The 22,484-nt window shown below is 38.3% G+C and overlaps 1 protein-coding gene and 2 long non-coding RNA genes across 12 annotated transcripts in view; 2 read left to right on the top strand and 1 right to left on the bottom strand.

Annotated features, from left to right (window-relative positions):
* LOC138757694 (uncharacterized) overlaps positions 1–22,484 on the top strand; it is a 41,701-nt gene that overhangs the window by 18,670 nt on the left and 547 nt on the right. The gene's annotated exons all lie outside the window — the stretch shown is intronic.
* On the top strand, positions 1,429–21,255 carry LOC138757695 (uncharacterized). 2 transcript variants are annotated; one of them, XR_011353834.1, is made up of 4 exons: positions 1,429–1,487; positions 13,852–14,038; positions 19,234–19,294; positions 21,069–21,255. It is a non-coding gene; the product is annotated as an uncharacterized lncRNA (long non-coding RNA). The 2 variants fall into 2 exon arrangements; XR_011353835.1 differs by having other exon boundaries at positions 1,479–1,549.
* Positions 13,944–22,484, bottom strand: part of LOC138757692 (collagen alpha-1(XXV) chain) — a 173,623-nt gene continuing 165,082 nt past the window's right edge. For 6 of the 7 annotated variants that reach the window (XM_069925401.1, XM_069925399.1, XM_069925404.1 and 3 more), the window contains 2 exons: positions 20,102–20,188; positions 15,409–15,524 (listed from right to left, as the gene is read on the bottom strand). In XM_069925401.1, coding sequence (XP_069781502.1) covers positions 15,471–15,524; positions 20,102–20,188 — 141 coding nt within the window. In that variant the 3' untranslated portion in view covers positions 15,409–15,470. Of the gene's footprint in view, positions 14,277–15,408; positions 15,525–20,101; positions 20,189–22,484 lie in introns of those variants that run through there. The other variant, XM_069925400.1, reaches the window with a different exon arrangement.

The following is a 22,484-nucleotide window of genomic DNA, read 5'->3' as shown; positions in this document are numbered from 1 at the left end:
AGGTATAAATAAGGAGGTAGTGAAATGGATTCAGCAATGGTTGGATGGGAGGTGTCAGAGAGTACTGGTAGAAAATTGTTTGTCAAATTGGAGGCCGGTGACTAGTGGAGTTCCTCAGGGATCAGTCCTGGGTCCTCTATTGTTTGTTATATATATTAACAATCTGGAAGAAGGGGTGGTAAATTGGATAAGTAAGTTTGCAGATGATACAAAGATTGGTGGTATTGTGGACAGTGAGGAAGATTACCGTAGCTTAAAAAGAGATATAGGAAAGCTAGAGGAGTGGGCTGAGAAATGGCTGATGGAATTTAACACGGATAAGTGTGAAGTGTTGCATTTTGGAAAGGCAAATCTAAATAGGTCATATACATTGAATGGTAGACAATTGAGGAGTGCAGAGCAACAAAGGGATTTAGGAGTTATGGTAAATAGTACCCTCAAAGTTGATACTCAGGTAGATAGAGTGGTGAAGAAGGCATTTGGAATGTTGGCCTTCATAAATCGGAGTATTGAATTCAAGAGTTGGGATGTTATGATGAAATTGTTCAAAACACTGGTGAGGCCAAGTTTGGAATACTATGTGCAGTTTTGCTCACCGAATTATAGGAAGGATATAAACAAAATAGAGAGAGTGCAGAGAAGGTTCACGAGAATGTTGACAGGATGTCAGGGTTTGAGTTACAGAGAAAGGTTGAGCAGCCTGGGGCTTTTTTCTCTGGAGCATAGAAGATTGAGGGGGGATTTGATGGAGATTTTAAAAGGGACAGAGAGAGTCAACATGGATAGGCTTTTTCAATTAAGAGTGGGGAATATTCAAACCAGAGGCCATGGTTTGAGATTGCAGGGGGAAAAATTATAAAGGCAACATGAGGGGAAATTTCTTCACGCAAAGGGTGGTTGGGATGTGGAATGAGCTTCCGGCAGAGGTGGTTGAAGCAAGTATGTTATTTACATTTAAGGAAAGACTGGATAATTACATGGAGGGGACAGGATTGGAGGGGTATGGACCAGGTGCTGCTCAGTGGGACTAGGAGGGTGGGGATTTGTTCTGGCATGGACCAGTAGGGCCAAACTGGCCTGTTCTGTGCTGTATTTGGTTATATGGTTATAATTGGTACTGTCCAAAGCTTTTGCCCTGGAACTCAATACATTACCACGAATCTATACAATTCATCATTGGGACATTAGTGCAAATTAAGTAACTCATCCCCTCTTCATGTAATAGTTTAAGCCCTGTAACTCTAGCAGGGATCAAAACCAAGCTTCATCTGTGATCACAACTGGAAGCTAGACTTTTGGAACCTGATTTTTAAATACACAAATTTCATAACCTTAGAACTATGTACTTGGGTACATCTGGAATAAACTCTCTTTGCATCACAGGGCATTAAACTATTTCCAAATGCACTTCATTTACAACAAACTAAGCACAGCATAGTTAACCCAGGATGGCCTAGTTAGACTGTCCAAGCTGCAGCCAAGACACGGTAATCTGCAACTGGGCCTCTTTCATGCTCTTGTTCTCGGAAGTCACTCTACACACAGAGTGGTAATTGGCAGACTTTCCCCTTCCATGCTGTAGTAACTGGGATAGCTGGTGCGGGGGGGGGGTTTGCGTCAAGATCACTTTCAATTTTCACATTTTGCATCTAATTTTTTAAAGTTACTTTGACTTGTATTTTGTTTTCAAAGATACATGACATGATGGAAATACAAATGTGATTGTTTAAATTGAGAACATTTAATTTGAGGATCTTAGCATCGAATCTAATGGTAAAAGCAGTTGTTGATGAAAATGGGAGCTGTGGAGACTGGTTCAGCCTGATGACTGGGTGTACAGTACTGGTGAGCTGCACTACTCTTCCACACCCCCATTTTCACTGTTCCATCTGCTTCTCTACAACTTGCTCGGTTGGAAACTCCAAGGCAGGTCTGAAGATGGTAAGGTCTACTTAGCTGGATGCTGCAGCATAGACATGCAAGTAATGGTTTTCTCTGCTGTGTAAGAGGCGGCACGGCTGGTGTACTGGTTAGCAAAGTGCCTTTACAGTGCCAGTGATCGGGACTGGGGTTCCAATCCTATGCTGTCTGAAAGGAATTTGTACGTTCTCCCCGTGTCTGTGTGGGTTTTCCCTGGGGGGGTGGGGGTCTAGTTTCCTCCCACCATTTGAAATGTACCGGGGGATGTATGTTGATTAGGTGTGAATTGGGTGGTACAGACTCGTGGGCTATTTGTTTAAATTTAATTTTTAAAAAATTTAATTGGTCTGGGCACAGGTCTTATTGAATTACTCCTTTGGGGCAGCACACTGACAGGTGTCATGAGTCACATGCTCAGGATCATTCCTGGTCTCTAACTGGCCAGCATGACACCATAAGGGGAGTGTGGAAGGAGTTAAGTCCAATACTTATAACATAGAACAGCACAGCACAGAAACATGGGGGGGGGGGGGGGGGGTGGGTTTGCATCAAGATCACTTTTAATGTTCACATTTTGCATCTAATTTTTTTGGTACTTTGACTTATATTTTGTTTCAAAGATAGATGTTGTGATATGGAAATACAAAAGTGGTTGTTTATATTGAGAACATTTTGAGGATATAAGCATCGAATCTAATGGTAAAAGCAGCTGTTGACTGGCTCTTGATGTCGGAGCCAGCCATGACTCCAAATTGAACATCTACATGCACATGATCCATATTCCTCCTTTCCAAGCCTGTTTATAGGCCTGTATAAATGCCTTTTAAATGGAACTACTGTATTTGCTTCCATATTCTCAAGATCCATTTATATATGTTCCAAATGGTCCTGCCATTTGCTGTATATCTGACCTTGCACCTTGTAACACCCCACATTTGTCTGGATTAAACTCCAACCGAGATTTTCCCCTCATTTCTCCAAATTGATGTACATTCTGCTGAATACTTTGATAGGCTTCCTCTCTATCTACAACTCTATAAATATTCTGGTTCTTCTCTCATGAGATCACAGATAAGACAGTGATGGATCTTTTCATGGTGATGTTTTGTCGCATTGGCTTCAGCCATCGATTGACGACCAAATGACCCAGACCTTCATCAGGATAAGGAGTTTATGATTTGGAGTGAGGAGCATATTTTTGCTACATGACAATCACCACATGCATTTGACCCCACTTTCCAAGTCTGAACATTGTACGCATATTTCAATGTAAGTCTTTAGGATGCTGTTGGGGGGTGAAGTGAAAAGTGCATGGGCCAGGCTTGTCAATCCATCCAATATTTCTTAGTCTGCACTGGCCACGTTGAAATGATTCAATTAAACAAATAATTTGGTACACCAAGATTTTCTTTTATTCTGGCAATACCATTAAAAGACCAAAATACTGATGTGGTTCACAACTGAAAAAAATGTTAACATTTTGACTGCTGTTAAAATCATATACTGTATAATGAAGAAAAATTTTCTCCTTCGAACAAACTGACAGAATTTGGCTTTAGCTAATCTTGAGGAGTGCATTCATTTCCCATGAAAGAATTAAATTACTTGCAATTTCCTGCTCTTTTGAAACTGCGATCAAGTATCAGTCATAAGGTGACGTAATGGCACTTGCTTTCTCTGTGAGATTTGTTTGTGCAAAGCGAGCACGATACTGTCAAGGGAAAAGACTATGCAATAGACAGGATCAGTACTCCTTTTACTTGTCTCTGTTGCTTTACTTTATTCTCTGCTCTCTCCCTACCATGCACGGTACTGAGCCAAGGTGACACTTGCTCTCAATATTAAAATGTTTTGAGGGCACTAATGTTCTTTCCCAAATGAAGACCAGAACAAAGCAGGTAGTACGAACCATCACTGTTCTGTTATATTTACATTTAGAAGAAAATAAAAACACACAAAAAATGGCACTGATAAATTTTGTGATTCAGCTTGATAGCATCTACTGTGTTGATAATATGTTGATAATGAAACTGGAGAGCTGGTCGCTTCAGTGTATAGAGCCAACCAAAAGTAACTCTTCAATATGCCACTAAGGGATAAAAAAAATCCGCATAAGTGACCACATAGTGGTCAGAATATTATTAAAGACAATAGCAATTTGCACCTCCTGTGTTTGTTGTAACAATATTGAAATAACAAGCAGCAAAAGGGTAAAAACGAATGTACTGCACTTTTACAGCGAGTTACGGCAGGTGGTGGCAATGAAACAAAAGGCATAGAAATATCAGAAAAGAGATGGCTATGATTCATGTCACATATAATTTATGCCAGAAAATCATTTTGTAAAAATAGTTCTGAAGGTCAACTTCTTAATATTAAAACAAGTTCTTAGAAATATACAAAAACACAATTGATGTAAAATGAAATCAATCATATATATGGTTCAAGCATAATGATATAAAATGATTAAAAACTAAATTAATAATTGCAATTCCTCATCATGTCATCAGAGTCAAATCACACAAAGAGCAAGATGTTGAATTTATTAAGTTGCTTTTGAAATGACCAAAGAGCCACACTTTAACCTTTTTTAGACCTGTATCTGTTGCGCTCAAATACATGACGCCAATTTCACCTCAGTCAAAGCAGCAGGAAGCAGCGTCTGAAGTTAAAAACTGACATTTACTTCCTGTTACATTAAAAAAAAACAGAAACAATTCCTGTCTTTTAGACAATACTAACTGTGGAAAAATTTAAATGCTGCAAAAATAAAGGAAAGCAAATAAAAATCATGCCTATATTATGTATCTGAAAAATACATAAAAACACATTAATTTTAAACATTTCACCAAAATGTCATCCAACTATAGTAAAGCATGTATTTTACTAACATACTTGCACTGTTTGAGCAGATGGGCTTCCCAGCAAAGACATAGTACAAGCAGCAGGAAACAGCTTTATCTGTGTCCCTGGTTTAATAGGATTGGAGATAGCACTTCTTTCATCTGTACTTTTTGCAAACTTTTTGTTGTTGTTGGAGTAGCAGGTGGACGAGCCCTAGAGCACGTTAATTAAAAAGTCTGCATCATAAACATTTCATAAAAGGGGTTGCTGAATGATATTTAAAGGAAGGTTGAAGTAATAATATTGTGTGCAATTCCAATCAGGAGTCATGTGACATAGCAACTTAAGAAATGGTAAATTGGAAACAGTATATACAGTATCTATAATAGGACAGTATATAGGAGGAGGTTAACTTGTAAACTCTTGGCATTTCAGAGAGAGAGAGAGAGAGAGTTTACTAATGATTGTGAATGATTACAGGGTGGTTTTAAGTATCATCTTCAGTTCAAATAATTTACTGAGTGGGAGCACCAATTAATCCCTAAAAACACCAAGAACTGAAGCAATAGCAATGCTTCTGAGCACAATTTAACCTTCAGTGAAAAAAGTTATTTTTATTTCCATGAGCATGTCTGAACTCCAGTGTGGTTCATTGGATGCAAAGGTGGTAGTGGCTGTGTGGACACAGCAGAGCCTGGATGTGAAAAGCCATCTGGGTTACACAAGTTACCCAGGGCCAATCCTGCCCAATTATTGGACAGAATGAGTAAAAAATGCAGGAAAGACCTGAGAGTAGTTGCTGAGCTCTTCCACTCTTCCATCAGACTGGATGGAGCATTGGCTGATAGTCACAAAACAAAGGGTGAGAATAAAGGGATCCTGTTCTGGTTGGTTGCCAGTTACTAGTGGTGTTGGGGCCGCTTCTTTTTACAATGTATATTGATGATTTAGATTATGGATTGAAGGGTTTTATGGTTAAGTTGCAGACTGCAATTCAGAAATCTTGATTCCCGCTAACATTAACAATGAACCAGTTCGGATTGAACTGGACACTGTGGCCGTGGTGTCCTTAATGCCAAAGATTTAAAAAACTAGAGTATTACCCAATCTCAAGGTGGGACAATCCAACATGGTGTTGAAAACAGTCACCAGAGAGAAAATCAAAGTACTGGGAAAATGCAAGGTAAATATTGAATATAAGGGACAGACATTGTGGACAAAAAGAGGCCCGCTTTGTTTAGAAGAGATTGGATGTCACAAATCCAATGGGATTGGAAGGACATTGGGGCAATAAAAAATGTAGACTGAGCAAGAACAAAAATCAAAACTGGAGCAAATGTTCCAAAAGTACCAGATATTTGGAAAAAACCTGGGGAAAATCCAAGGACTCCAAGCCAGACTTTACTTGAAACTGGAGGCCAATCCCAAATTCTTCAAACCAAAGATGGTTCCTTTTGCAATGAAGAAGGGAATCGAAGCTGAACACAACAGACTGGAAAATAAAGGAATTATTGAGAACAGTACAGCGATTGGGCCTCCCAAATAGTTCCTGTAAGAAAACTCAATGGTGAAATTCAAATTTGTGGTAACTATAAGGTCACCATTAATCAGGCTCTGCAAGTACCCCGACATCAAATTCCCAGAACAGAAGACTTGTTTCAATCATTGAATGGTGGTAAGAATTTCATGAATCTGGATTTATCACAAGCCTATCAGCAAGTTGAATTGGATTCTGAGTCGAGAAAATATGTGGCAATCAATACTCATTTAGGATTGTTCACATATAGCAGAATGTCATATGGGATATCAGCTGCACCCACAATATTTCAATCCATAATGGATAAGTTGTTGCATGGAATAAATATGGGAGGTTACCTAGCATTATCATTACTGGTCGCAACAACACAGAGAACTTGGCAAACCTAGAAAAAGGTACTAACTCGACTGAAGGAAGCAAAGATCAGACTACATCAAGACAAATGTGTTTATGGTACCCTCAGTAACATATTTGGGTTTACAATTGACAGTGAAGGAGTCTAGATGAATACAGTAGGAACTGAAGCCATCTGCGGGGCATCTTGCCCATAAAATTGAGTGGAATTACAGTCATTCATAGGTTTAGTGAACCATTATTGAAAACACATCCCCTGCCTGTCCATATTGAACAACCCACTTAACCAACTACTATAGGAGGATCAACAATGGTGTTGAAGCATAGAAAGAGAGAAAACTTTCAAGCTGTTTAAGATAATGCTTACTGCTAAAGATAATATTCTCCTTCACTACAACCCAGGCAAAGAAGTGACCTGGTGGTCAATGCATCACCAGTGGGTATAGGAGCAGTATTGTCACAGGTCACCGAAAGAGAACAACCTGCAGCTTACGCTCCTCGCTCTTTAACACCCTGAGAACAGAATTATGCACAACTGGAAAAAGAAGGACTGGCCTTAATTTTTGGTGTCAAAAGATTTCATCAGTACCTATATGGTAGAAGGTTTACCTTAGTGACAGACAACAAGTCGCTGAGTTTAATCTTGGGCCCGAATAAATGCATTCCGGTACTAGCAGCCACAAGAATTAAAAGATGGGAAATGCAGCTCGCAGCATATGATTACGATTTAAAATGTAGTCGAGGGAAGGAAAACTACAACGCGGATGCTTTGTCTCGCCTACCTCTACCCCAGACAGACAAATAGAAAGATTGATCAACTGGACCGCAGAGGCCACAACCATTAATCAAGAGCAATCTCGACATTTACCAATTACAGCAAAAACTATCAGTAAAGCAGTACAAAAGGAGGTGGCCTTATCAAAGATCCTGGACTTTACGTTAAAGAGATGGCCTGAAGCCAAGAGGATTAGGCCCGACTTAAAACCTTATTATATGCGCAGTAACGAGATTGATTGAAGAGGGTTGTTTATTATGGGGAACAAAACAATCATTCTGAAGAAATGGCAACCAACCATGTTAGCCAACTCCACAACAATCATCCAGGGATGGTCCGAATGAAGGCGCCTAGCAAGCATGCATTTCTGGTGACCATCAATGGACATGGACATTGAACAGAGCATGAGAAGATGTCACATTTGCCAAAAAATGCAGCCTAAATCACCCCAAGTCGAAGCTAACCCTGGAAATGGCCTTCACACCCTTGGCACCGAATTCACATTGATTTTCCTGGTCTATTTATGGGGAAAAATTTTCTGATTGTGTTGGATGCACACTCCAAAAGGCCAATGGTATCCCAAATGTGGATAACAACAGAAGAAAAAAACAATTGATAGACTAAGGAGTACTTTTGCAATGTACGGTTTGCCAATAAAACTGTTCTCCGACAATGGACCACAATTTGTGTCTGATGCTTTCAACCAATTCTTGCAAAAAATAATATAAGACACATGTTATCAGCACCCTATCATCCGAGCAGAACACTTTATACAGTCTTTTAAAAAGGCCATGAAGGCCCAGAAATCATCGAACATAATGTGGCATCACAGGATCGCAAATTTTCTCAAGACAACCCCACACTCGACAACAAAACACACACCAGTAGAACTGATGTTTGGACCCAACTTTATTCTCCATGGTACACCCAAACACGGGTTTCGTATCCAGCAATCTGCATCTCTTGGTAAACCAACCAGAATTCTAGAAGTTGTACAACAAGTATTGGTGAGAGATTACCGAGAGAATAAAGAAACATGGATAAGAGGAGTTCTTCTGAAAAAAAAAGTGAGCCCATGTTCATATTCTGTACTGTTGGGAGAAATGATATGGAAACGACAGATCGACCAATTGAGAGCAATAGATACTCCAGGGTCCATTTCCAAGGTACATGATCTCTTTGACACACAAGATGCAGAGTGGGTTTATGCCAACGAGGACACATTGGATCTTACCCCATTACCTGTTCCAGAGATACCCTCACCGTTGGGTACATGGAAGACCGATGAGCCGCCACCAGACATCCCAACAGTAACTACTCAATCCCTAGGGTCAGCCAATGAGGAAATGGTACTTTCTCTTTCAAGATTGAAAGTTTCCCCAGAAAGACCAAAGGTTTCTCCGGAGAAGACAAAAAGTCCTCCAAGCCTTCCATTGCTGAGGAGATCTAAATGTGAGAAGCATCCTCTGTTACATTTTAAGGACTACATCCCATGATTGATTGAGAAGTACTGTGCTTCGAAATGTGTAGTACTTGTTGCCACAGACTTATGTTATTGGTATTCTTAGTTTAGTTATAGTTTTTTTTTGGGAGGGGAAAGAGTGTTATAGAATACAGATGCATGTGATGTCAGATAACAGATGTGTGTTGTGGGACACAGTAAAACCATTTTAGATTAAATAAAGAACATAAGGGATTAACCATTTCTCGTGTGAGTGTGTTTTACAGTGGGAGGAATATACAACAGACACCAAGAGAGGTGGTGGAGTAGGAAGTATTGAAGAAACTGAAAGGTTGCAGAGACTTGGACAGCTTAGGAAAGTGGGCAAAGAAATGGCAGATGAGATACAATGTTGAGAAATGTACGATTGTACATTTTGGAAGAGGAAATAAAAAGGCAGATTATTATTTGGATGAGGAGAAAATTCAAAAATTGGAGGTGTAAAGGGACTTGAGGATCCTCATACAGCATTATCTAAAGGTTAACCACAGGGTTGGATTGGCTGTAAAGAAAGCAAATGCTATGTAACCATTCATTTCAAGGGTTTTAGTGTATAAGAGTAAAGAGGTGTTGATGAGGTTCTATGGGGCACTAGTGAGACCTCATTTGGAGTATTGTGTGCATTTTTGGGCCCTTTACCTTAGAAGGGATGTAATGATTTTGGAGAGAGTGCAGAGAGGATTTACCAGGATAATTCCTGGAATGCAAGGGCTAAAGTATGAAGAATGTTTAGTGGCTCTTTGACTGTATTCATTGGAGTTTAGAAGAATGAGAGCAGATCTCACAGAAACATTTTGAATGCTGAAAGGATTGGACAGAGTAGATGTGAATAAGATGTTTCCCTTGGTGGGTGAATCCAGGATAAGAGGGCACTGTCTTAGAATTAGAAGGTACCCATTTAAAACAGAAATGAGGAGCAATTTCTTTAGCCAGAGGGTTGTGGATTTGTGGAATTGGTTGCCATATACAGCTGTGGAGGCCCGATCATTGGGGGAGATTGATAGGTATTTAATTAGTCAAGGTATCAAGGGATATGGGGAAAAAGCTGGAATTTGGAACTAGATGTGAGAACAGTTTAGCTCAGGGTGGATTTGCAGAGCAGACTCGATGGGCTGAATGGCCTACTTCAGTTCCTCTATCTTATGATCTTCTGAGACATAATCTGGTGAATTTCAATGCCAGAAGGCCAGAAAGATGTGCCAGGATTTTGTAACAAGCCTACACTTTCTTCAGCTGCAGCCACACACAGATCCTTTGGTCTGCAGGTGTCAGAGAGCAGGTGGTGACATTTTTTTCCCTTACAAACATATAATCACGACACTAAGTATTCATAAGTTTCCAACTGGGCAGAATTCCAGGGAATAAGCTGAGGGGCTTGAATCGCTCTATCTTGCTTCCTGATACTCATTGTATTAGGTTTGAAACAGGTTTGATAACCTAACAAAGTATTGAAATACACCAGCAACATATTGGGAGTGCAGATCAACAATGATGGCTCTCATCCACTTTTCCTCTGCTATTACTCTGTAAAATCTATTTCCCATGGTGAAGGGCACTCTGATCGTTCTCAGATTAAACTAACGTAATGGAAATGTTGTTTAATGGGAGAGTTAAATTGAAACAAAATATCGCTTTTTGTCCATGTTATATATTGCATTGATATTAAAGCTCTGTAAGAGGTCATGGGTGAAAGTAGCTACATTATTTGGAATAATTGTTGCAATTATTTTATCACTTAATATTTTTAGTTGCCATAAATAATTATTTTTTGCAATTGACAGCATGGATTCCTTAAAATGACTACTTTTCAACTAGTTGGGACATGTACCATCTTTCTGTCACCTATTCAAACCAGGACAGTATTTTGCATTTATGAATTCAGATGTATTATTTTATTGCTGATTCAAAGGCCAAGTACTATGTCTTTGCGTTGATGGTACATTCAGCAGTAAGTGTACAAAACTTGACCATTCGAACACCAAAAGCACTTTCATTGTTTAATAAGAATTACTACCATAAGAACTGAAGTGAGTGGGCATACATAGTTTTGTTAAAGTTGGTATCTCAATCTAAAAATGTATCAGGTCAATTGTTGCGCAGAGTGAAATAAATAACTGTACTTTTCACAATATAAAGTAATACTTTTGCAGTAAAAGTATATGTAAACAGGGATTTTTACAGCTTTTAAGCCATCATTGGAGACCTTTTCTGCTTGTATCAGATTGCCAAATTGTGGAAAGCTCAATAGAAAAGAAAGGATAAAATGAATGACTAAGCCCTTTAAAATGGATTAATCAACAAACTATGCATGACATTGCTTTACCTTCAACCCTCATGGTAATTTTTTAAGCATCTACCTTGTTGGATTAGAAATGTAAAACCTGTTGTGCAAGGACTAGATTATAAGGCTTCACATTGAATCTTTATGTCTACTGTTGTGCCAAGCCCTATAATAATTATTTAATGCAATCAAACAGAGGGTGATCTTTTGCCCACATTGAGTTTTTTTTTATGGTACCTTGCTGTTTGTTGACTCATCAAAAAGAATTGTATGCATTATTCTGCAAGTGGAAAAAACTCCTAGAACGCAAACTCCTGCCTGACTTTTGTTTCTAACTTTCAATAATCAAGGTGGACATTTTACAAAAACATGGGAACAACTTGGCAATATTTGGGGAAAGGAAAGGATTGATGAATAACACTATCTGGATAAAATTCACACCATTCTGCATGGAGAATCAAGCCACAAAATGATTCCATGCGCGATAATTTATGAAAAAAAAAACCAGAAAGTCTGCATTTTAACATATTTTTCATGAGCTAAGTTGATAGCAACATAAGCATTTGTACTGTGAATTTTGATGTGAATTTAATTCAGGAAAAAAGCTTGAAGAATGTGTTAATGTGAATTAACAACAGTTCACTTGCGCATTTGAGGATTTAAGCGGGACAATAAGAACCAAATATATATATTTGTATATATAACAAGAAAGATTGCATAAAATATTCCCATCATCTGACACTAAAAAAAATTGCTGGTTTGATGAACCACTGTCGTGACTGTGCATTTTACAATAAAACGCTTTAGGAATATGCGGAATGGTTAAAGTTAGATAATAAAACGTAATTAACATTTTATACATAATAAAGACATATAATCATACCTCCCATATATCAAAAGATAAACACTTTGCAACTAAAGCAGCGTTATTATATTGGTGACAATATGAGGACTTGGTCTTAGCATTAAAAATATACAGTTGCCTCAACTTTTGCCCACATCAATAAAAGCAAATTGGATGTTTCAAACTAATAGGATGTTAGGTCTCTATCCTTTTGTCAAAATAGACATAAAATGGACATATTATTCAACAGTTCATTAAAAAAATAGAACTGGGGGGGGTCAAGATTTAGTAAAAAATAATGAGAAGATAGGGACAATATATCCATTGGTTACTATAGGGATCATATTTCCTTTTACTTAAAGCTCAATGCCAAATGTTGAGCTTTCCATATAATGAATAATACTTGTGTACATTAACACACAAGGATTGAAATACTACTTTTAGCATTTATATCCTCATAAAATGTGGATACTAAGTAGAAGAAGGCTTTTGTTAAGAAATAAACAAGATTTTCATTGCTTGCTTTCAATCTCAGAAACATTTGGACTATTAAAGGACCAGGTTTTCTGATACACAATTGGGCACTAACAGGTGTGTGAGAATCAACAAAAGGATACAGAAAAAAATATAATACTGGGTTGATTCCAAGTTTTAAATCAGTAGGTGCAGTTGCTCAAAAAAATATATGCAAAATTCCATAAAACCTAAACTGCTTGCAATAGCAGTGTCAGTGGGAAGGGGATGCAGTAAAACAATCTTCAGGGAGTCCTGTCTTGAATCAAAACAAAAGTTATGTCCACAGCAAATGTGGACATAAAGGCAGTAAAGAACACACCATTATAATTAATAGTTGAGAAGGGATTATCATAAAATGCCTCAAATGGAAGCATTTCATTTAAATATAACACCAGGGCTTTGCATTTATATTATGAAAGATAAATGTATAAAGTAATGAATAGTTGAGGCACAAAAGGTCTTGTTATCGATGCATTAAAATCAAGGTTCTGGGACGTATGCTTCAGAGAGCTTTTCAATTAAAATCCAAAACACTCTTGATCTTCCATGCTGGAATCTTCCTAATTGTCATGCATAAAATCTTCAGCATCTCTCCACTGTTTGGCAACAGAAGCAAAGTGTTACCAAGATGCTTTAGATGTGTGATATCAGTCCTTTCAATTCAGAATCAACTCCAGACTATCCATTGGAGCCAGTTTAAATTTCCCATTTAGGTTGAAAAATCATGTGGCCAGTGTCAACCTCAGTCAAAAGCTATTTCCTTTTTCTTATTCAGGATTGACACCTCTCTCTCCATGAAGAAGTTCCTTGTTCCTTTATGGAATCATTTAAATCCACTTGTTCTTCCAAATCCTCTGAAGGAAAAACTTTCCATGCTGTAGCCTGGCCACGCAATGCTGTCAGTGCTGACTGTCTGTGCATCAGCCAAAGACTGGCCCTTGGAGCACTGAAATATGTACTCAGCCACTCTATCATCCATTTGAACTGGCTTGCACAAAATAAAAAAAAATTGATGCTGCCATGGTTACTTCATCCACAACACAAGATGTAGAATAACAGAAGGTTAGGCATAATTTTTTGAAAATTCAAACCCCTTTTCCTCTGCATTTCAATTATTTCTTTCTGGCAATGAGCCAGGGGTTTCCTCCCTTTAGATGGAGAAAGAAAAAAGACAGTTCAGAGGCTTTGGCTACAGGTCTGATTGCACAGAATGCTTGTGTTTGAAGTGGTCACACATCTAGCACTGGTCAAATGTTTCATGCATTTCTCTTTTGAACAGATATGACAGCTGGAAATCAGCAATGGGACCTTAGGTGGAGATTGCAAGCAATGGCCAAGTTATTTACAATGGAAACAACCAATGACATTCCACAGTATTGATTGGCTTTAGTCTATTTGGTCACAATTATATGTCCGAACTTGGTCTGGAAAGTATGAATGGCATTTGCCCATGCAAAATACATGAGGTGAGACAAAGCTCACTCAGAGCACTGGTAAACAACATTCCCACATTGTTTCTTTGTGTCACAATGAGTTGCCAACAGAACTGCTCTGTCAGTCAATCTGTGATATGTGACTTCATACTATAAGTAGAAGCAGCTTATGTGTGAGCATTTTCTTGACTTTTTAAAGCCATTACAACTATATAAATACAAAATACGGAGCATTATATACAAACTTCATGCTTTCGTGTTAGACTCATCACTGCAAAAAAAAAACAAAGACACACAAATGTTAAGTAAAAAGTACATGAGCAGTTAGTAATTACAAATGATTCATTCCTATTCAGCAATGCATATTACGAGATGAACAAATAAAAAATGGCTTCAAAGAAAATTATTCCTATAATTTGACTTAAAAATTGATAAATTACATCACTCTGCCTGAAAAGTCACTTTGGCTTCCAATTATATTGCTGCATGCCACAAGTGTGGTTTCTGCTTTAACAAAATCATGTTCTAGTAGCATTTAGATAGAAATGTATCTCTCTAAAATCCTTGGATTTGGACAAAGATCACATGGTGGTTAATCCACCAGCAACCTGATTTCAAAACGCAATGATTTTTAAAATCCCTATCTTTGTTATTTCCTTTGTCTCAATATCCTCAAATGAACTCTGCATTCTGTAATTTCTGGTGTCTTGCTCTTTCCCCACAGCCTGTCATAGTCTTACCTGCCAAGGTAACGTTGGTTGAGTGGAAGGATCCCTGAAGTCACTTGCATTCAGGATACATCTGCATTGCTAGATGTATTTGCTGCTTTAACCCACTTGCACTCATTGCATTTGACCATTTTCCCATACTGGCCTACACCACCCTACCTTCAGCTCTGCTCCCAGTTCAATTTTGCATAGGCAGGTTCTCGAAGTATGGTTCTAATCAAGGGTGCATGCAAGAAAAGGCAAGTAGTAATGCAGAATTCTGGGATGCCCAAGCAATATGCCACATACAGGTGAGGCACAGGTGAATGTTCCTTTCAGCAAAAAGGTTTCCCTACAAATTTTTGGACTGAAACATGTAACATGTTTGTTACACCAGCTCCACTTACATTTCTTAAAACTGAAGTCAAGGGACTAACTGTCATTAGGATCATATTTTCATTGGAAAGAGGCTACTGTCTGTTTCATGGTGATTGGCTTCTTTAAAAATGTCACCTGTCCATTCAGTGGAGTTAACAGAATGGTGATCAACTTCTTAAAGAAGCGCACGCAGCCAAAGTAACATGATAGAACAGAATCTACTTCAATATACATAAACTAATATTACCTTCCTCACTATAATTTTGCACAGTCAAATCTTCTCCAAAATTATAGGTAATAGGAATAATAGGTCTTAGTTTTGGGGTGATAATTGTGGTTAATGTACAATTGATTATTTCACTTAACATAATGTAAAGCTATCAGGCATTTCTTACCTTCTGCCAACATCCTGGCATTGGCAATCCATCTGGACCCTATTGTAATCAAAACATAATTCTTTGATTAGTACATAGGAAAACAAGAGTAGCAAGGGCCAGCATTCCTGCCAGGTACTCTTTTACAGCTGAACTATATGCAGCCATTGCCAGTAAACACAACTTTATTAACCCAATGATTGCTAAAAGAGTTCAGTATTTATGCACAGTTGTTTCTAACAATAGAGCCAATTCAATAACTTCCACATTGCAGTGTTAACAAATCTGAATGGATGGTTCAGTTAGTTAACCAATATAGAGTTGCTCTTTAATCTTGGGAAGGGGCAATGGCTTCTGTCATTCCTTTTTGTCATCAAAGCAAAAGGTATTTTATTTACACAAAGATATCACAGTAAGCTGGAAATATTTTCATGGAAAATTAGAGGCTATAAATTTGAGCAGAAAGGAGCAGACTTGTACCCATTTATTGGTACATCAATAGCTCCTTAGACTGGGATTTGGGGCTGTACGGCAGCATTTGCACCCATTTTTTTGAAGTACATCCCACTGGAAAATTGTACAAGGCACTCGTCATGTTTCACCTGTGTCACTTTCCTGTTCCATTTTGTGCACATGATGATGACAAGTTAATTATTCATCTGCAGAAATAGAATCAAAATTTGTGACTTTCATTAGTACAACAAGAACAGTGAAAGCAATGAATTATTCATGATTTAAAGTATCAACTGAAATATAATTTTTACATTGTGTAAGTAATCCCTGAAATATTTATAATAAAATGTCATTGTTTGCAGGACTTAGTGCAGATTGAGACAGTGGTAGTAATAGTCTAGTACTTCCTGCAGACAAGGGTGTGATTAACCATCACCATGCTTTGGTGGTGCGAGTAAGGGGTAAGGGGGGAGGGGGCAGTGGGTGACTGGGGTCAACAGCGTCATCGCTGTCTGTGTATTTCTTCCTCCCACGCGTCTTTTCTCAATTGTTCCCTATTAACACCCGCTGGTCAACATGCTTTCTTAGAGCTAGCTCTCTCAATTTCAAATAGTAAGTCTGATTGAAGGGTATCGGAAGCTTTGCAAAAGTGGCAGGAGATTCAGATTCTCCATGTGAAATCACATTAAGGTAATGCAATGTTCTCTCATTGGGAATATTGGTTTGTTTCTCCTCCCGCTCACTTCTCCTTGGCATAAATTGGACAATGCACTTTCCTTGAGCACTCAGATAGATTGCTTGTTGTGTTACTTGAAGCATTGCTGCATGTCTTTAGTTTAAATGGCTTGGATGTGTGTTACTTAATAACAATAACAAATAGAGGCAGGATAATTTGATTAACATTTATTAAGATCAGGGCTGACCTTTCACCTCAGTGTTGCTTTCCTACATTCACCTCATTACCCCTCTCTTCCTTTCATATTTAAAAATATATCAACTATTTTCCTGAACACACAGAATTCCCTCTGCCCACTTCCAACCATCTGGATGAAGAAATGTCTCCTCTTCTCTGTGCTGGGCAAAAGCCTCACTTTAGAATAGACTTTTCAAAGCGAGGCCGAAATGTTACACGTCCATTAACGCCTAGAGCAGCACAAGTCTCAAGCAGACTTTGTGTGTGTTAGAAGGTCAACTAAATAGCAGCCACTTCTACATTTCTATCTGATTACCAGAGAGTTTCTTCACTCGAATTTATGGCCTGCCTCTTTGAAGATTCCCATTTCCCAAGAGCTCCTTCCTTGAATAAATGGAATTTATTCCAGGCAGATAAGAAGAATTAAGAAATCCATGGAAAGTGTTACAGGATGCTTTAGTTGGCATTATTCAGGAAATTCCCAGATACGGATAGAGACTCGATGATTTAGTTCCTAAAATTTTTGAGTCTGGCACATGCGATGTTAAGCAGAGAAACATCTAGCTTTAATTATCTCCACAATCACATTGCTTCTTGAGAAATTGTCATAATTTGAGGATTGATCCATACTATCCTATTATTCTATTTGCTACATGTATTTAAAAATATTTTTACATGACTTTTAACACTGCAATGTAGAACTTGACATCTTCATATATTATGCTTCATTAAAGATGGTTATCATTAGTAGCCCTTTGTTCTGTCATTCATGAAGCAGCGTGGTTTGAGAACATTACAAGGCGCTATTGCTATGCAGCTAAATGTAATTTATAACTTTAAGAGAATCACGTTTAGCAATCATGATCAATAGAACTCTGTGAGCTCATTGCCAGCTGTCACTCAATGCAAATTTCTACATTGAAATCAAGTATGATGGCTACACATGGGAACAATGGCAATTTCAGGATTTCGTACAAAATTAAAGTTCAAAGAGAATATAACCATGCATAGTAATATATTCCATTTAATATTTTTAACTTTTTTCATGAGCCTGAACATGTCTGAACAGTGAAAGAACCAAAAGAAATATAACAGTTTTCATACTGTATATACACATGCACCTGTCTATACTCAATTTTCATTCTTGTTGATATAATCCCGCCAAAATTATATAATTAGTCATTGATCAGTTGAAAACAGTTTTGTGTTAAAATTTACATCAATACTAATTACTGTGTTATTTATATTTTCCCACATTATAAATTTGCCGTTTTGGTACAATGGAGGTATAGGGTATAAATGGTTATGCATTTTATTTCACAAATGAAACAGAGGTTGTATTAAGAAGGGTTTTGGAAGCAAGATGAAATTCTAATAATGAAAAGTTGAGGTTTTTTTGGAGTAAACTGCAATTTGTTAAGGTTGCCTGGCAATATGTTAATAACCAGTGAAGGGTTACTCGTATAAGCTTGGAACTGCTGAGTTCAAGGAAGGCATTGTTTGTTATAACTGGTACTGCCAAAGGGTAGAGAAGTGTTAGGTAAGCAAGATCGATCTAATACAAGTAAGAGGGAATATTATGTCAGGACACAAATAGATGCTGTAATGTTTCACATTACTCATAGCCCTTAATGTAAAAATGTTTTGTTTCTCCAACTTGTTCCCTGACCCTCATTAATTTTCCAGGGGTTTAACACAAATTGGACTTCCTCATTAAAGCATTTTGAAATATTTATGGACAAAACTGGTTAGAACAACATGGATTATATTTTACTCAATCCTTTGAAAACTGTATTTCTACTGTTACAATGGCAAATACTGGTTAAATGAAAACACTTTTCCAGGGGATGTTTCAACCATCTGTGCCTTGGTTTATGAATTTGACTGGTCTGTGAAGGAGAACTTTGTTTTGGTCTGTAGTGAATCTAACTAGGCCTTTTGATTGACCATTCCTTAAAATGAAGGGCCAGACAACTCTGTGTGTGTGTGTGTGTGTGTGTGTGTGTGTGTGTGTGTGTGTGTGTGTGTGTGTGTGTGTGTGTGTGTGTGTGTGTGTGTGTGTGTGTGTGTGTGTGTGTGAGAGAGAGATATTTATAATGGATGGACAGAACATCCCTCAGGTGGGTGAATTTCACCAGTCTACCAATTTAACTACCAGCCCTCTTCTGCCAATCAATGTGAAGGATGGCTAAAGTTCCCCCTTTAGGTCATGAAACGGAAGAAAAAAACATCTTGTAGCTGGGACAAAAGTTATTGCTGGGAAGAGTAACTGCATGACCAGTTCTTGCATTCATCTGAATTCTGCATTAATTATATTTTTAATAATGAAGACAATTCTGAGCTTCCTAATGCAGTGCATGTATTGATTTTTCATTGTCTCTAAGTTTCCTATTTCCTCCTTAGTGATGTACAAAGGAGAATTCAATACCTCACACAATATACAGCAAATGACACTTATTGTTCTGTAAGTAAGCAAAAAGCACACTCCTCTTGCATTGGGGTTTGTTAGCTGAAGGAAGGTACTGTATATTCATGCACGTGCATTACACTAATGCAAAGAGAATCAGACTATAATGTTGCATTTTTGCAGATTGCCTAATTAAACAATGCATGCAGGGTTGGTAGGAAAAAGAATACTGTACCAATTGGCAAGGGGCATCCAGCCCATCCAGGCCAGGTTGGCCTGGCTCCCCTTTTTCCCCCTTATTGCCGCGGAGTCCCTGTTTATTGAAATTAACTTGCATTGTTATTGACAATGAAATGCTCTGCCTGCGGAGAGGCCAACACTTGACATTTTATAAACAGGAGAGAGAAGCAGCCACCGATTCCAGAGGCAGTGAGTGTAGAGAGGGATTTCTCTAACTTTTTGTTAAGATTAAATGACTGAGCACTGTTTTAGTTTTGCACGTAATGTCTCAATGGTGCCTGCTTTCAGAAACAAATATCATTTTGTGAAGCCTTTTCCAAGTGCAAGTCTGAATCTCGCAATAAAATAGCAATTTTGGAGTGCTTTTCACCTCTAAAATCAGGTACCTTGTAGCTGTATAAATATTGAAATATTTGAAACCCTCTTTACACACACAGAAAAATATCTTGTGAACCCTGTGACCAAATTGCTAGAGGGCACGGTCAGTTCAGTTGATGCTTTTGTAAAATCTTCAAATAAAATATTGAAGTAGTTTTGCTTCTTAGAATGACTAAGTTGGAACAGAATCTGCCTCTCTCTTTTGTTTGGCTTTTCATCTGATACCAGTACACAGCAGAGACATACCAATGGGCAAGGTGCATCTAATCCAGGGGCACCCTGTTCTCCTTTCTCCCCCTTAGGCCCTTTTTTGCCTTTCTTTCCCTTTTCCCCCTGCGGACACAATGGTTTGGTCAAAAAAAAGCTTTGTGAATTCAGACAATGCTACATGTACATGATGTCCACCAACTTGAATGCTAATAATTAAACAGTAAAAATAAGAGTGTTTAAAGCCAGAAATATGCTTGCCAGTTATAAGGAATAAAGGGATTGCAGTGAATATAAGGGATGCCATTAGAAGAGGAAATTAGTGAGGTTGCAGGAACACGTAGGGGTGAGTTATATTCAGGAAGAGGTAAAACTTTAACTCTAATTTATTAGAGTGGTCAAATTAATGAGTAAAAAGATAAAGGATGGGGCAGGTCCATAGGAGGGAACCAATTTGCTGGAGTATCATGGAGGAGAGTGGGAAGGAGAAGGGTAGGCCTCCAGGAATGAGAAACATGCTTCAATCAACAAAAGGAGTAAAAAGCATTTGAAAGTATAGAGGAAGTGGTCCTTTACGTTTACCTAGGAATGCCTTTTGTAACCCGACAGACAAAAATCTGCCATACAGTGACTTGGTAGCTCGCTGCTTCAATTATTTATGCTGCAGCCAGTGATCACTGTTCATATTCAAGAGTTCTGCCTAGGTAAAGGGAAATGGACACTACCTCGAAACACAAGAAACAACACAATTGGATGCAAAATAGAAATCAAAAACAGTTATTTAGCAAGACCTCCTTATGCTATGAGATATCCAACCAAAGTGAAAAATTAACCTATTGTGGGTCCATACACATCCTAAAGGAACACAGTGAATGATCCTTAGTCATGTAGTTTTTAAACCTTAATTATCCCATTTTATTTTATTTGTAAAATGATTTTAAAGCATATGAAATATTCAGAAGTTGCATTTACTATGCTATATATGTTTGTGTCCACACTGCTGAAGATCCACCACGTCTCCAGAATGGAGGACCATCGCCTTCCCAAGATCGTGTTATATGGCGAGCTCTCCACTGGCCACCGTGACAGAGGTGCACCAAAGAAAAGGTACAAGGACTGCCTAAAGAAATCTCTTGGTGCCTGCCACATTGACCACCGCCAGTGGGCTGATATCGCCTCAAACCGTGCATCTTGGCGCCTCGCAATTTGGCGGGCAGCAACCTCCTTTGAAGAAGACCGCAGAGCCCACCTCACTGACAAAAGGCAAAGGAGGAAAAACCCAACACCCAACCCCAACCAACCAATTTTCCCCTGCAACCGCTGCAACCGTGTCTGCCTGTCCCGCATCGGACTGGTCAGCCACAAACGAGCCTGCAGCTGACGTGGACATTTACCCCCTCCATAAATCTTTGTCCGCGAAGCCAAGCCAAAGAAAAAGAAAAAGAAGAAAGAAAAGAAAACCCATTTTCTGATTTGGAAACTTTTAGCTTTTCGGATTAATTATGTCAAGAGTTTAATAGTCTGATAGGGATACAGCCTGATTATGTCCCCAGAAATATTACTGTAGGATAGCTCATACATTTAAAAAGGAAGGCAGTCAATGAAGAACACACAAAGGCCAAATTTCTGATGAGACAGTCACAATCTTGCAGCAAATATCACAAAACTAGGGCAACGCTACCCACGAGCCTCTAATGAGCTACCAGTGGGTGGGGCTCCATGCCAGAGACATTCAATCAATCAGCCTACACAGTTAACAAAAGAGGCAGAACTCATACACTTTGAAAAAGAGATGTGCTTGATAGATCATTTAGTTTACATCCTATAAATTATGCATAGTTTTGCAAATGTGGCATTCCTCTCCACAAATTTTTAATGGAGCAGCTAATTATTTAAAATATTTGAGCTAATATTGAGTGTATAGAGGAATACCTTATGACTGTCCATTCAAAAATAGGTTTATATAAATGGATTGTATGGTTGGTACATATGGTTTACACAGCATAGACAATACATGCAAGTTCTGGATGAGTTCTGGATGGCAAGTTCATACACTATAAGAAAACTGAATCAATGATACATGCAGTTCATTGAAGAGGTCTGGATGGACATAGATTATTCAATCAATTGTGTCTTTCTAACAGGAGGGAGGTGAAAATCTAACTCATACCACTACAGATCTCAGTGAAAGAATGAATAGATATCCCGTGCAGTTAATAAATGCTCTCCAAATTAATATTTCTGTCCATTTTTTAACATGGGTGCTCAAAATCCAAGGACGAGCTTCAGTATTCCTTATTATCTGGCCTAGTTAACCACTTTCCAACACTGAATTCACTTTTTGTTTGCTATTTTCACCTTCTCACATGCCCATCAAAGTCAGATATTGCTCTTAACAAATCAAAAGCTGCAGTTATTAAAT

Source organism: Narcine bancroftii, chromosome 3 (assembly GCF_036971445.1).
Source record: "Narcine bancroftii isolate sNarBan1 chromosome 3, sNarBan1.hap1, whole genome shotgun sequence".
Lineage (NCBI taxonomy): Eukaryota > Metazoa > Chordata > Chondrichthyes > Torpediniformes > Narcinidae > Narcine > Narcine bancroftii.
The sequence above is the reverse complement of the archived record's forward strand: the minus strand, read 5'-3'. Positions and strand labels throughout refer to the sequence as shown.